General features: G+C 38.6%; 1 protein-coding gene across 1 annotated transcript; it reads left to right on the top strand.

Annotated features, from left to right (window-relative positions):
* Nucleotides 1–10,047: 10,047 nt before the first annotated feature.
* LOC145546408 (olfactory receptor 1J2-like) lies at nt 10,048–10,986 on the top strand. The gene has a single exon (XM_081593168.1). The coding sequence runs from the start codon at nt 10,048–10,050 to the stop codon at nt 10,984–10,986; it is 939 nt and encodes a 312-aa protein (XP_081449294.1).
* Nucleotides 10,987–15,879: the final 4,893 nt, after the last annotated feature.

Below are 15,879 nucleotides of genomic sequence, written 5' to 3'. Positions count from 1 at the left end.
CAGCTGGAGGGGATTAGCAGGGAAAGTTGAAGGGAAACGGTGAATGTCTTGGGATAATAAGGGGATCACTGTGGCAGAGCATGATAAAGATGTTCTTTTGATTTAGGGAAGGTCTTCATCAATATTTTCTTACATTTGTACCGTATTTTGCTGGATAAATGTAGCAAAAGTGTAGGTTTCTTTCTCGATCTGGTGCCAGACTCTGCGAACGACAGTATTAACAGTTAATTTTTGTTAAATGCTATCCTTATTCACTGTTCTTATAGCTTCCGTGTATAACTGATGTAATATTCTTCAGAATGGGAGCAAGGTAGGCACTATTAATATTATTATTATTTCCACTTTCCAGATGGGGTGCCTGAGGAAGACAGTCTCACAGACCCTGAGGTAGGAAGGGAAGCTGGGATTTGGACCCAAGCATGTTGACTCCAGAATTTGTTCTCTGGAAGCAAAACAAATGATTTGACATCAGAAATCTCTTTGCCCTTCATAATTTTGTGTGTAATAATATGTTTAACTCTGCATCCTCTTCTTCTGTACGCCTTCCATGATTAATTCTAATTTGTTCATTGGCTGTAGACCCAGAATCTATCAAAGACAATTAATGCATACACACTGTAAGTTTGTTGATCAAATACAAGATGTCACATCCAATTAAAATCATCACGGCGGCCTCTTTAAGAAACTTACATCAAGGATCATTGGAGTGCATGCGTCTTTTTGAATTATGGTTTTCTCAGGGTATATGCCAGTAGTGGGATTGCTGGATTATATGGTAGTTCTATTTCTAGTTTCTTAAGGAACCTCCATACTGTCTTCCATAGTGGCTGGATCAATTTACATTCCCACCAACGATGCAGGAGTGTTCCCTTTTCCCCACATCCTCTCCAGCACTTATTGTTTGTAGATTTTTTGATGATGGCCATTCTGATCAATGTGAGATGTAGATATAGAGAGTGGACTTGCAAACACAGCAGGAGAAGGAGAGGGTGGGATGAAACAGAGAGGAGCACTGTCATATATACATTAGCAAGTGCAAAATAGCTCGCTAGAGGGAAGGTGCTGTATAGCCCAGGGAGCTCAGCTTGGTGCTCCATGGTAGAGAGGTGGAATGGGGTGTGGGAGGAGGCTCAGGAAGGAGGGGATATAGGTATACTTACAGGTGATTCATGTTGTTGTAGAGCAGAAACTAACACAACATTGTAAAGCAATTATCCTCCAGTTAAAAAATAATAAATTCATTTAAAAATACTAGTGTGAAGGAGGAAATAGATCAGCAATAGGGCTGCCATTGTTGGGGAATTGGGTGAGGAGTTTGCTGTGATGGGGGAAGAATAAACAGTGGTTTGGGAACTACGAGCAGGTTATTAAAAGATTGGACAAAAAAAAATCAGAAACTTACATCAGGTCTTGTTCAAGACCCAGGATTAATCCTAATCTTTCAGGGGCCCCATGTTATTTATTTGCTATACAGTTTGACAATCAAAGAAGAACAATCTAAAAGCCAGATGTAATTTTTAAAAGGAATTCTAATCTTTTTCAGTGTCTCTAAAATAGCCTAGGAGATATTTATCTCCTTACCTAAACCACTACTTATCCAAATTTCTATAATATTTTTAAAATAGAAGGTAAGAATTCTCTACAACCTATCAAACTTTATTATAAAGCTGTACCAGTTACAACAAATGATATACTTTCAGAAGCACAGACCAATAAGGCAGTGGAGAGAAACAGAGAGTCTAGAAACAAAGACACATTTATAATGAGGACCTGGCCTCACCATCACTCTGTCAACTGGATTCCAAAGGAAATCATGTACCACCACTTCCCGACCCCCAGCTGAGTGAAAGGAACATGTAATAACAAACCACCTTAATCCAGTAGCTGAAAATCCATGTCAAATGATGACTTTCAATGATTACAGCAAAGGAGCCAACGGTTTCCCAATAATGTGGGAATGAGATATCAGATTAGATCTATGGATTCTTTACCTTTAGGTCTCCCAGAAACAGGTGAAAGATAGTTTGTTACCTAGTCCTAGAGGCAGAAGGTTTTGGGTCAGATTTCCAGCACTGTGGACCCAACCCTGACCTCCAAATCTTCATGGATTGAAGGAAATGAGCAACGCAATACTCTAATTTTCTCAAGTTACAGATTTTGAGGGACAGTTTTTCTTGGGGGAACATGCAGAGTTATGCCTTTGTAGTGTGATATGCAGATCAGCATTGAACCTTCTGTATCTCTACCCAGAATACCACCCTCCACAGGCTGCTGGTACCTAAATTTCTTTCAGTTAGATGAAAAAAAAACTTTAAGGTTCCATTTATAAATTAGGTTTAGAAATAAGTAATCCTGGAAGAGAGATCCATAAGGATCCACTGAAATAGAATGACTGGGAACTGTTCATATTTGGGACCAGGTTTGGGTGGCTGAACAAGGGCGCTGACCTCTTCAGACGAAGTGGGGAAGTATAGGAAGAATAAGAGTAGAGGCTGTAGACACTGAGGGCCAGTTTACTGTCTTTCTAGTTTAGCTGAATGACCACGAGAGGGCTAGAAATAGTCACGTTGTTAGCAAAATCTGACTTGGCACTTAATTTGCACCAGGTGCTTTTAAAATACTTTTCACTTCTTCCCTAAACCTTTCAACATAGGTATTCAGATCCTCACTAGAGAGGCGAGCATTGAGACTCAGTGATAAAACTTGCCCAGTCTTATAGCACTAGTATATGGTGACCCTGGGATTTGATCCCAAGTCCACCTGGCTCCAAAGATCATATTCTTCCCACTATATTACATGCCCTCATTAACTATACCCTCAGATAAGACAGTACTTGCTGCCTAAGAACATTCAAAAATACCCGGAAGTAAATCAGGAAGTTTGAGGATGAGTGGAAGATTTGTGGTTTCAAGATAAGTGCCTAGACGGTCACATCAATAATATTGATAATGAAATTATAATAACAATCATCTTTTAGCCACATATTTATTGTTCAAATAACACGAGCTAGCTGCTGTGATGTACTTGATATCGTATCATATCTAAAAGGACCACAAAAAGGCATCATTCTCACTTAAACAGTTGGAAAGTTGCGCTTACAAGTGTAAATAATTTGCCATAAATCATTAAGCAAGAAAATGATGGACAGATCATTTGATTACATATTTATCTGATTTCAAGCGTGTGTTCCCAGTCACCATGCTACACTGACTCCAGCGGAGTCAACTGACAGAAAAGAGACATCTGGATACATATTCCTCAGTAAAGAGAAAAATGTGAGATCTGTAATTTCCCCCAAAGCTTTTGGGTGGATGTACTGCATCAGTCCTTAAATAAATAATCAGAAGTGAATAGAGAGACTAGGAGACCAGCTACTGAATTTACAAAGACAGTTGCCTACAAAATGAATTTCTCAGAGCTCCAGTACAAAAGCAGATCAAACTTTGATCAGTATTTTTCATAGACTACCTAATTTCTATCAATAAGTGAAAGGTTAAGACAATTATGGTAAACATCTATTGGAAGTTACATTGTGTGGCTGATAAAATGAATTCATTAAGCTTGTAATATGATTTCTGAAGGAACATAATAGAAAGCTTCCCAGGTGACACAGTGGTAAAGAATTCATCTGCCAGTGCAGGAGACACAGGACACTTGGGTTCGATCCCTGGGTTGGGAAGATCCCTTAGAGTAGGAAATGATAACCCACTCCAGTATTCTTGCCTGGAAAAGTCCATGGACAGAGGGGTCTGTCGGGGTACAGTCCATGGGGTCACAAAGAGTCAGACACGACTGAGTAATTGAGCACACACACATGTTTACTACTATTTGCAAAAATAATACAGATTATATTATTATTATTATTAAACCTGGAAGGTTTTGCTCTCAGCTTGCATATGTGCCAGATATCCATCAAAACTGTGAAAAAGAGAACAATTTATTAAAGGGGAAGGTATCAACTCCAAGGAATTATGGTTATTATGTCTAACTAAGTTATTGAGATGACACAACAAAATTATAAAAGTGCCAAGCACAGTATAATCATCTTTCAGATTTTGTACCAGACCACTCATTCACACACAAACATGTGCGCACACACACTATTGAGTGAAATCTATTAATACCACCCTTACCTAGCACAGGAGTGATGAATTCAGATACTGTGAGCTCAAAGGTATGACACGACTGAAGCGACTCACCATGCAGCATGCAAGGGTATGAACTAATTTTTCATTTTCTCTCCAAAATACTTTGATGTGGGAAAAGGAAAAAGTCACACACTCAGTCTTGAAGTGGGAGGAGGTACAGTCTTCTTTTCACTAGATCCAAGGCAATGACAAAGGTAACCATTTTTAGCAGCTAGGTTGGGACCCAGGAGACCAAGGGCACCAATTTCTGACAAGGAACAACTTGGGAGTGATAAATGCACTCCCTTAACCATTCCCAGTGGATATATCTTCGCCAGGTACTACAGACAGTCATTTCCTTTGGGAATACAAATGAGGACTTATTATTTCAGATTCATTTAAAGAATGTTCACATCTAGGAACTCATTTAACCCTCTCAATCATTTTTGAGGTAGATAGTAGCTTTCCCATTTTATTGTAACGCATATGTTCTCGGTTGCTCAGTCATGTCTGACTCTTTGTGGCCCCATGGACTATAGTCCACCTGGCTTCACTGCCCATGAGATTTTCCAGGCAAGAATACTGGAGTGGGTTGCCATTTCCTCCTCCAGGGGATCTTCCCGACCCAGGGATCGAATCCATCTCTTGCATCTCCTGCATTGGCAGGCAGATTCTTTACCACTGAGCCACATGGGTAGCCCTTTATTGCAATGAGAGTGGCTCAAAAGAAAATGGCCAAATGAGGATTCAAATCCCAACATGTTAACTTCACATCTAAAGCCCTGTTCCATTGCAACATGATGGCTCTCTTTTCACAGTGGGCTCTGAATAGTGTGGATTTCTTCCTTCCACATTCAATCTGGAACTGGGAGGAAAGTTGCTATTAATTCAGTCTTGAACTGGGAAGAAAGTTGCTATTAATACTTGTCCCTGGAGAATGAAGACATTTAACAAGGAATCATTTGGTTTCTTCTTCTCAGAAATAGAATTTTTTTCTTCTTATAGAAATAATTGAATCTATACAGGGATTTTGGGGGGATCAGTTGTGACAAATAACAGTAGTTGGCACATAATTAGGGCTTAAAATATATTTTTTAGCCGTAAGTATGAGTGTGAGAAGCTATCAGTGTCAGAAATCTACTCCACTCAGACTGGCAAAAAAAAAAAAAAGAGATACAGAATCAAGTGGAGGAGATAGAATTTTACTCAATATTTTCCAACAGTATTTATTTACTCATTCATAAAAATATTGTGTAACTACTATGCGGCAAGGGTTTTGTGAGGGACTCTGAGTAAAGATTTGAAAACACATTTCTTTTCTCTAAAAGAGCTCCCGATCTAGTGAGCAGGAGAGACAAAACAGTGTGTGTCGAATGTTGTAACAAAGGCAAGTGATGAGAGTTATGGGAGCACAGAGGAAGTGTGCCCAATCCAAACTGAAGGAGTCAAGTAAGGTAGGTTTTAGGAAGTTACAGATAAGCAGAGACCTAAGACAAAAAACAAGTAAAAGGTGACATGGAAAGTGTAAAGACAGAGCACTTGGAAGAGAGAAAAACAGAGGAACAGGAAAAGACATGGAAAAGAGAAAAGGCAAGAAATTCAGGAAACTATTCAGGAAAACTGAAAGACTGAAACGTACACTTCATTAGGGGAAGAAGTTTGGGATGTGGCAAGAGAAATTAGCAGGAATGAATGGTGCAGAACCTTGGAAGTCATGTTGAGTTATTTGCACTTTTCTATTCTTTGCCTCGTACTGAAGAAAGCTTTCCTTAGAATTATCATTAGGAAAACGTCTAATTGTGGTATAGTTTTAAAAGATAATAAGTAGTTATAGCTTAGTTTCCATCAACGAGGGAGGGGTAAAAGTCACTATGGTATACTCCCATTAGAATATTATGTAACTGTTAAACTGATGTTTATGAAAAGCTTATATATAATTTTTGAAATAACACAATAGAAAGTTTGTATATAGGCATATTTACAACTATTTGCAAAGATGCAGATTATGATTTTCTTAAAATCTAGAATCATGTGCTCCAAAATGTTAAAGAAAGTATTTTGTTGTTGAGAGCAGAGACATATATGTATTTTAAAAATACTTCTGGCCGTAATATTTATATAATCCTGCCTTTCCTTTGTAAGTATTGAAAATACTAGTTTTGTGAACTGTTGCTGAGTCACGGGAAAGAGAGTGTCCAGGAAGAAAAGTCCGTGGGTTGACAAACTTTAAGAAGAGGGTGGGGACTTCCCTGGTGGTCCAGTGGTTAAGAATCTACCTGCCAATGCAGGGGACACGGGTTCAATTCCTGGTCCAGGAAGATTCCACATGCCACAGGGCAATCAAGTCTGAGAGTCGCAACTACTGAAGCCCAAGTGCTCTAGAGTCCATGCTCTGCAACAAGAGAAGCTACTGCAATGAGAAGCCGGAGCACCGCAACTAGAGAAAGCCCATATGCAGCAATGAAGACTCAAAACGGCCAAAAATAAACAAATAAAAAATTTTTTTAAAAAAGAAGAGAACTTCAGGTTGAAAAACAGACCTTCAAAGATTACATCAAGCTATAAACACTTATTTGTCCTGTGTACCTCACTCCTAACAATCACTAGTGGCACAACAAATGATCATTTTCTTCAAAAAGTCAATTTTAAAGAATCTAAAGCTGTTAAATTTTGAGTCAACTTTTCTGGATTGTGTGTAGCAATGTCCTTTCCCATTTCCAAGTTTGTTTCCTTTGTGGGTTATTTTTCATCTATTTTCTTTACTTCTTCCCCTCCTTCTTTCATCCTTCCCTTCTTTCTTTCCTTCCTCGAGAATTGTTTTTTATTTGATGTAACCAAACCTAAGTTTGTCAAGAAAGCAATAAAACCTCTAAAGAAAAAACTGCCTCTTGCCAGTTTGCATTGCATAATGACCACCAGAGAGATAAGACACAAAATCATTCCCTTTGGGTTACCTAGTGGGTATGGCCCAATAAAAGTCTTTTGAGTGGGATAGAGTTCTACCTAAATTCTCAGACACCTCTTGGTCATTTGGCTATCTGGACCTCATTGGAATCAGGAAATTTTTAAAAAAATAACTCTCTGGAGTTTATCTTACACCAAAATGTGAATAAAGCTGAGAAACAGAACCTGAAACAGAAGAAGGACTGAGGGTGCCTGAGGTTCTTCCTCCATGGGATCATTCTATGAGGTTCCCAACACAAACATCCTTCCCATGGGACAGATCTCCTAGAGGAACCAAGGGGGAAATTGGGCAATTAACCCAAGTCTGATGGACATCTTTAACTGTAAATTACAAGTTCTTTTCCCCATCCCCTAGGGCTCCTTCCTTGGCTAGTTATACTCCTCAATTCATAGGCTGGTAGTCAGGAGTGAGAGTCTGAGCTTGTAGCTTTTCTTTTTGATGCCCAAGAAATGTTGATGACCTTGGAAGCTGATATTCAGGTCACCTAAAGACAATCTCAGGACATATTTACCCACCACACACTGGGTCATAAATGCACTTAAGGTCAGTATTGGGGATGGAATGGATATTTTTTTTCTCAGCAATATATGAGTTAAAATACGGGTATGGATGAGGAAAAGTCAGAAAGCTGATTTTGGCATGGAAAAGGGAGAAGTAAAAAGAGAAAACAAGAGAGATTAGGGAGAAGGAATAGAGACTTGGAGTGGCAAAGAATGGAGATGCAGAGAGTGAGAACTGACAGAGAAAGTAGGAGAAAATGAAAGAAAAATAAAGTGAAGGTGGGAACAGGAAGAGGGAAAAAAGCAAAAAGAGAGAAAAATGAACCAGGAGATAAAACAGAGATTCAAAGAAGCAGAGTCTTTCAGGAGGAATTCTGCTTGGGTCCTGACAGAGTCCAATTGCTGAATGCAGAAGTGATGTTTTTTGAGTCACTCTTGTGACCAATGGCAAATACTTACAATGAGATAGTAACCTCATGTCCTTATGTATTAGGTAGGAGTTTGCTCTGTGAAGCTATTGTTTTTTGTGGTATGCAAGGTGAAAGTTAGGGAAGGACCCAGGGATTTTGTTACACATTGGTGCCTAAATAACCAAAGTATTTTAATATGCCTGAAATCCTCCCATTATTGGTATATCTGTTTCTTATTGCCACTCTAATGAATTGCCACAAACTTAGTAACTTTTTAAAAAACCACATATTTATTGCCTTATAGCTCTGAAGTTCAGAAGTCTGACTTGTTGGCATTTCTCCTGAAGACTCTAGAGGAGAATTGTCTCCATGCCTTTTCCAACTTCCAGAAGACACTTGCATTCGTTGCTTGTAGCCCCTTCCTCCATCTTCTAAGCCAGGAGCATAATGTCTTAAAATCTCTCTCTGACGAACTTCTGCTTTCCACTTCTATATTTAAAGACACCCGGGATTACAGTGGGCCCACCAAGATAATCCAGGGTAATATTAAAGTCAGATGATTAGCAGCCTCAGTTCCACCTGTAGCTTAATTCTTCTCTTGCCATATCCACAGGTTCTGGGTATTAGAACGTGGACATCTTTGCAGGTTACTATTTCTGCTTACCATAACCAACTATCAGATGTATTAAAAGGCAGGACCATCCAATAAGAAGATGAAAGTTTGGGATACATTTATTTTAGCATCTTTTGATAATAGTCCTTATTTTTTATGAGATGTTATTATGTTGCATAGAGAGGAAAAGGAATGTATTAAAAATGATATACTTTGTATATATAGGGCTTCCTTTATAGCTCAGTTGGTAAAGAATCCACCTGCAATGCAGGAGACCCTGTTCTATTCCTGGGTCAGGAAGATCTGCTGGAGAAGGGATAGGCTACCCACTCCTGTATTCTTGGGCTTCCCTTGTGGCTCAGCTGGTAAAGAATCTGCCTGCAATGTGGGGGACCTGGGTTTGATCCTTGGGTTGGGAAGATCCCCTGGAGAAGGGAAAGGCTACCCACTCCAGTTTTCTGGCCTGGAGAATTCCATGGACTGTACCTTGTATACTTTATATATATATAAGATGTTACATCATCCCTTAGCCTTCTATGTAGAAAATAGACCATAAATAAATTTGCATGAAATATTTGCTGGGAGTCAGATTGGTCTTTGCTTTAATAACATAACATAGGATCCCAGAGAATGTACAACCACCAAAGGGGAGGGAGTCTAAATGACATCAAATGGAAATCTGTGTTTCCAGGAAATTTGGAACAGAGTTGTCAGCAAGGTTGAGGATGACGGGGATGAGGAAGAAGAGACTGGAAACGTAGGAGACACACACAGATTTCTTAGGTTCTTTAAACCATATTAAGGTTGTTTCACTTCGTCTTAAGATCCATGGGAATCGTTTGAGAATTTTTAAACAGGGGAAGTCATTTAGGTTTTCAAAAAAGGAATATAGGGTTTTAAAAAAAATCTCTCTTTGGCTGCAGGAGGGAGAATGGATCAACATAATCCAGAGTTTCCTAAGGATCTTCTCTGAATTGAAAAAAATACAAAATATGTGTGCATGATGAGTGCTCTTTAGCAAATACAACTTTTTTTTCATCCTTTCATATGAAAAATATAACTCCCATACAAAATTTAACAGTGATTGTTGAAGTCAACTCTTCTAAAGGTTGCTGTGCAATGGTTGATGATCCTCACCACAGAGCACTCAGGGGGTAGTGAAATGGCTGTGTCATCATGGACTCACCCTCGGCAACACAGATACATGAATGCTACTTTGCTAGTGAATCAAGAAAAGGGGGTTCTCTTCAATAGTCCCTCACTGATAATTTTTTCTAATTCCCCTATGTGTCAACATATAAGGAGTATATAAGAAATACATTCTTTCCCATTTCCCAAAATCAGATATATATTTTTTACATGACTGCTAAAATTATTTCAGAGATCTTCATATTCTCAACTGTTCTTCCTCCGCAGCAGACAGGAGAAGAGCATGAGGAGGGAGAACCAGAGCAGCGTGTCCGAGTTCCTCCTCCTGGGGCTCCCCATCAGGCCGGAGCAGCAGGGCGTGTTCTTCGCCCTGTTCCTGGGCGTGTACCTGACCACAGGGCTGGGCAACCTGCTCATCGTCCTGCTCATCAGGCTGGACCCTCGCCTCCACACCCCCATGTACTTCTTCCTCAGCCACTTGGCCCTCACTGACGTCTCCTTCTCATCTGTCACTGTTCCTAAGATGCTAAGGAGCATGCAAACCCAGGACCAATCCATCCCCTATGCAGGGTGCGTAGCACAGATGTATTTTTTCATATTGTTTACTGATCTGGACAGCTTCCTTATTACCTCCATGGCATATGACCGCTATGTTGCTGTATGTCGCCCTCTTCACTACACCACCATCATGAGGCAGGAGCTGTGTGCCCTCCTAGTGGCTGGATCCTGGATCCTGTCTGGTGCCAGCTCCCTTTCCCACACTCTTCTCCTGACCCAATTATCCTTCTGTGCTGACACCATCCCCCATTTCTTCTGCGACCTTGGTGCTCTGCTCAAATTGTCCTGCTCAGACATCTTCCTCAATGAGGTGGTCATGTTCACAGTAGGCATGGTGGTCATTACTCTGCCATTCGCATGTATCCTGGTATCTTATGGGTACATCGGGGCCACCGTCCTAAGGGTCCCTTCAACCAAGGGGATCTGCAAAGCATTGTCCACGTGTGGGTCCCATCTCTTTGTAGTGACTCTGTACTATGGGTCAATATTTGGGCAGTACCTCTTCCCGACACTGAGCAATTTCTTTGACAAGGACATCATTGTGGCTCTCTTGTACACGGTGGTCACACCCATGTTGAACCCCTTTATCTACAGCCTTAGGAACAAGGACATAAAAGGGGCCCTGGGGAAACTCTGCAGCAGAGCTATATTCTTCTTACAGTGACACTCAACTTTTATTTAAATCAGAACCTCATTTTGATTCATCTCTTGTATTTGATTTTCCACTTGAATATAACTCAAAGTTTTAATGTCTCCAAACCCTAAGAAAAATGATGGAATGTCGTATCTACTTACTAAATGTTCGTTGACCAGAATTTCATCCCCTTATTAGCAGTACTCTCCTGGTGTGGAGAAAAAGGAACCCTCTGCACTGTTGGTAGAAATGTAAGTTGGTTCAGTAGCTATGGAAAACAGGATGGAGGCTTCCCAGGAAACTAAAAATAGAATTTCCATATGATTTAGCAATCCCACTCCTGGGCATACATCCAAACAAAACTATAATTCAAAAAGATACATGTACCCTTGTTATGTTCATAATAACACTATTTACAATAGCCAAGACATAGAAACAACCTAAATGTCCACCAACGTTTAGATGAAGGGATAAAGAAGATATGGTACATATATACAATGGAATACTATTCAGCCATAAAAAAGAATGAAATAACACCATTAACAGCAACATGGACGGACCTAGAGATTATCATACTTACATGAAGTAACTCAGAAAGTAAAGACAAATATACATGCTATCACTTATACATGGAATCTAAAATATAACACAGATGAACTTACTTATGAAACAGAAACAGACTCATGGACATAGAGAACAGACTTGTGGTTGCCAAGGGGAAAAGAAATGGGGGAGGGATGGACAGGAGGGTTAGCAGATGTAAACTATTATATATAGAATGGATAAACAGCCATGTCCTATTGTATAGCACAGACAACTATGTTCAGAACCCTATGATAAACCATATAGTAAAGAATATTTTTAAAATGTATATCTATATATAACTGAATTACTTTGCTGTACAGCAGGAATTAACATGACATTGTAAATCAACTATACTTCAATAAAAAATTAAAAAAAAAAAACAGTGCTCTCCTTCGGAAACAACTTTTGATCAGAAAATGCTAAATTAATTTTATTACTTATTTCTACAACTCAGGGGCATAAATAATACAAAAATATACAGGTCATTTAGTTATCTTTTATTTGAGGAGAATTTTGGAAACCAATATATTTTAGGCCCATAATCTCAGGCTTTCACACCCCAAGAATCTAAAGAATTATCTATATTATTACACTACACTCTTATGAAGACAATGCAAGATTTTCTTTTCATCTTTATGGGTCTACTAAATCATGGAATCCAAACTGTCACTTAAATAAAAGGAAATACATTACTTTCTGCCTGTGGTATAAAATGTTACAAAAACAACTCTGATGATAGGGGAACCTGGAGGAGATCAAGACCGGCCAGGAATTTCCCCTTTGTCAGCACTGTGTAGTTGACATTGATTAGGCCCCAAACACAGTCAGCAATGAAAGCAACTTAGTGCTGCCCTCCTTTGTATGTATAATGAAATGCACTAGATTATTCCAAGTGTATAATCTCTGAAAATGTCATTGATTTTTGTTAATATCACTGCAGATTCAGCACTCTCCATCCTTTCTGGACTTCTTGCTTTCCCAAACAAAGAATGAAAACAAGGCTGTTCAAACTTTAACATGCCTAAGAATTCCTAGAAAGCTTGTTAAAACAAAGATTCCTGAACCTATCTCCATGAATTCCAATTCCGTAGCTCCGGGACGAGATCCAAGAATTTGCATTTCTTTTTTTCTTTTTTAATTAATTTATTTATTTTAGCTGGAGGCTAATTACTTTACAATATTGTAGTGGTTTTTGCCATATATTGATATGAATCAGCCATGGGTTTACATGTGTTCCCCATCCTGAACCCTCCTCCCACCTCCCTCCCCATCCCATCCCTCTGGGTCATCCCAGTGCACCAGCCCTGAGCACTTGTCTCGTGCATTGAATCTGCACTGGCGTTCTGTTTCACATATGACAATATACATGTTTCAATGCTATTCTCTCAGATCATCCTACCCTCGCTTTCTCCCACAGAGTCCAAAAGGCTGTTTTATACATCTGTGTCTCTTTTTGCATTTCTAACAAGCTCCCACACAATGTGGACACTGCAGATTTGTGAACAATGATTTGAAGATCAGTGAAAAATTAAACTATGGAAGTGGTGGGATGCAGGTTTATAATACCTTCCAAGAATTCTGAGAGAATGGGTAGAGTGAAACAAGAGAACACTTGGATTATTTGGGGAATAGAGGAATCAGTAGTTCATGGTAATATTTCGAGATTAATTCTAGCTACGATAAATTCCTTTTTTCAATTTCTAATAGAAGAGGATCTTTCCTGAGCTATCAGATTTTCTTCTCTCTTTCACACACACTACAGACATATCAGACACTGCTGACTGTATGTTCAATGAAAAAAACCGAAAGCTTTGAAAAAATTGCATCGTATGTTCATTGGTGGCTTCTTGTTTACATTAAGCTAAGTGGAATTTCAGTGTGACTTGCAACTTTGCTAATGTCACTCAAAAACATTTTAATATTTTATTTTTTAATTTATTTTTCATTTGGACGAAAATTGCTTTACAAGGTTGTGCTGGTTTCTGCTGTACAACAATGCTAATCAGCCATAATTATACATGTATCCCTTCCTTCCCCTCCCCCATTTTAATATTTTAAACTAACAGTTATTTCACATATGCTGCCAAAAACTGTACATCTGTTATAAAGAATTAGTTGATTTCAGAGCATCTGTACCTCCAAAAAGGGACCTTTGAGTTCTTTTTTAATAATAAATTATTTTTGGCTATGCTGGGTCTTCATTGCTTTGCATGGGCTTTCTCTAGTTGCAGCAATCGGGGCTACTCTCTAGTTGTGGTGTGCAGGTTTCTCATTGCGGTGATTTCTCTTGTTGCAAAGTACAGGCTCTATGCACATGGGCTTCAGCAGTTGTGGCTCAGGTGCTTAGTGGCTCAGGAGCTTAGTTGCTCCAGGGCAGGTGGAATCTTCCCGGACTAGGGATCAAACCAGTGTCCACTGTATTGGCAGGCAGATTCTTATCCCCTGGACCACCAGGGAATTCCCACTTGAGTTCTTGACAGGACACTAAAAAGGTTTTGTTGTATGATGCTATTCATGTCTAAAAGCCCTCATTTACCTTGCTATGTTTCTTGACACAGCACAAAGAATAGAATTTGTCTTGAATCCAGTATTATGGGCATTGAGGCTACTTTACCCATCTTTTCCTTTTCTGTTTGTGTGTATGTGTCTGCCCTATGTAAAATGCAATATGTTTATCCAATTTTGTACATAAATATAAGACTAATTAGTATGCAACCAGCATCTGGAGTGACATTTAAGGCTAAGGTGATGTCTCCAACTCTAGTCTGTTTGAGGTATGAAGATGGAAGTCAGAAATTTTGGGAGAAGCTTGTATTTGATACATATGTAGTATATTTTGATAGCAAATTGCTTTTATGATTCATTTATTTCATTCTGTAAGCTCTGACTTAGCCAGTCCCTTCGGTGAATGAAGACAATCTGGCTTTGCTGTCTCTCTTTCCACAGGGTTCAACCTAGACTTCTATTCTTCATGTATTTTTATGGATAGTTTCAAAGTTCATGCTTCTCTTTTCAAAGGAGCAAGCCACAGGCACCGGGGAACTAAGACAATGGAGCTCATTAAAATAGATGCTTTGAAGATATGAAAGTAACCTTGATCAGACAACTGACACAAGACATTTCAAGCATAGTATAATTGTTAATAAAGTTTCACAATGAATCATTGTGTTAATTCAATAAGAGAGCAACTAAAACTTAAAAATTTTAAGTGGATTGATGCATTGATGCTGTGTACATTCTATGTATTGATGTGTATAGAAGCAGAAATGTAGAAATTATAATACAATAAAGCTAAATTATTATAGAAAAGGAAAGCTATAAAATACCATGTAAAATAAATCCCATTTATGTAAACATAAAATTTTATGAATAAAAACCACCTTAGAAGGATAAAAAATTAATAGCAGAAGTGTGAAGTACTTTGACTGTATCCTTTGTTTTCATGTCTATGTTACTATATTTGGATTTCCATCATAAAGCAGATTTGATTTTAAAAGCAGCAAATCAAAAAGGAATTTCCACTTAGGAGAAGAATCCCTCTTCACTTCCCAAGCTGTGACTTAACTAGGAGAAGCAGTAAGCTGGAATAAATACTCAGAAAATATATGATAGCTTGAATTGCATTTGTTTCTAGTTATTCTCTTGTCCTAGTAATTCTTTATATAAATTGTGAATTCTAGTTGTTATTAATGATAGCTCTTGTGTATTAAATTGAGAAATTAACATCACTAGTAGAACTTAAGTCTCTAGTCTTATTTCCTGAGAAACTATTAGTTCTTTTTTGAGGTATATTTGACATATAAACATTGTATGTATTTAAAATGTACAGCTTGATATTTTGGTACGTATATGTTGTGAAATTATCACCACAGTCAAGTTAATTAATGTATTTATCACCTCCATATAATGATCATTTTGTTTTTGTGTGTTTGGTGAGAAGACTTAATTCAAGAGCCACCTTCATAGTACATGACAAGCACACAATAAATACAGTGTCGTTCACTATAGTCATCTTGCTGAATATTTGACCTCAAAAAACTCATTCATCTTGCATAACTGGAACTTTGTACATTATGCTAGGTGAAATAAGTCAGACACAGAAAGACAAATACTGTCTGATTTCACTTACTTGTGGCATCTAACATGGTCAAATCATAGAAGTGGAGAGTAGAATAGTTGTTGCCAGGGGCCCAGTGAGAGAATGGAAATAGCTTCTTTGTTAAACACCTAATTTTTTAATGTCTTGATAACTTTCCCTTAAATCAGTCTGAGAATAGTGCAGTCATTCAAATGATGGAGAGCAGGGGTTAATTCAGATACCAGGATCAGCCATCACTG

Source organism: Giraffa tippelskirchi, chromosome 4, assembly GCF_054371585.1.
Source record: "Giraffa tippelskirchi isolate mGirTip1 chromosome 4, T2T-mGirTip1v1.2.pri, whole genome shotgun sequence".
Lineage (NCBI taxonomy): Eukaryota > Metazoa > Chordata > Mammalia > Artiodactyla > Giraffidae > Giraffa > Giraffa tippelskirchi.
Note: the sequence above shows the minus strand (reverse complement) of the source record. Positions and strands in the feature narration are given on the sequence as shown.

Coding starts and splice junctions, on each gene's coding strand:
- LOC145546408 (XM_081593168.1), top strand. CDS start 10,048: ATGAGGAGGGAGAACCAGAGCAGCGTGTCCGAGTTCCTCCTCCTGGGG.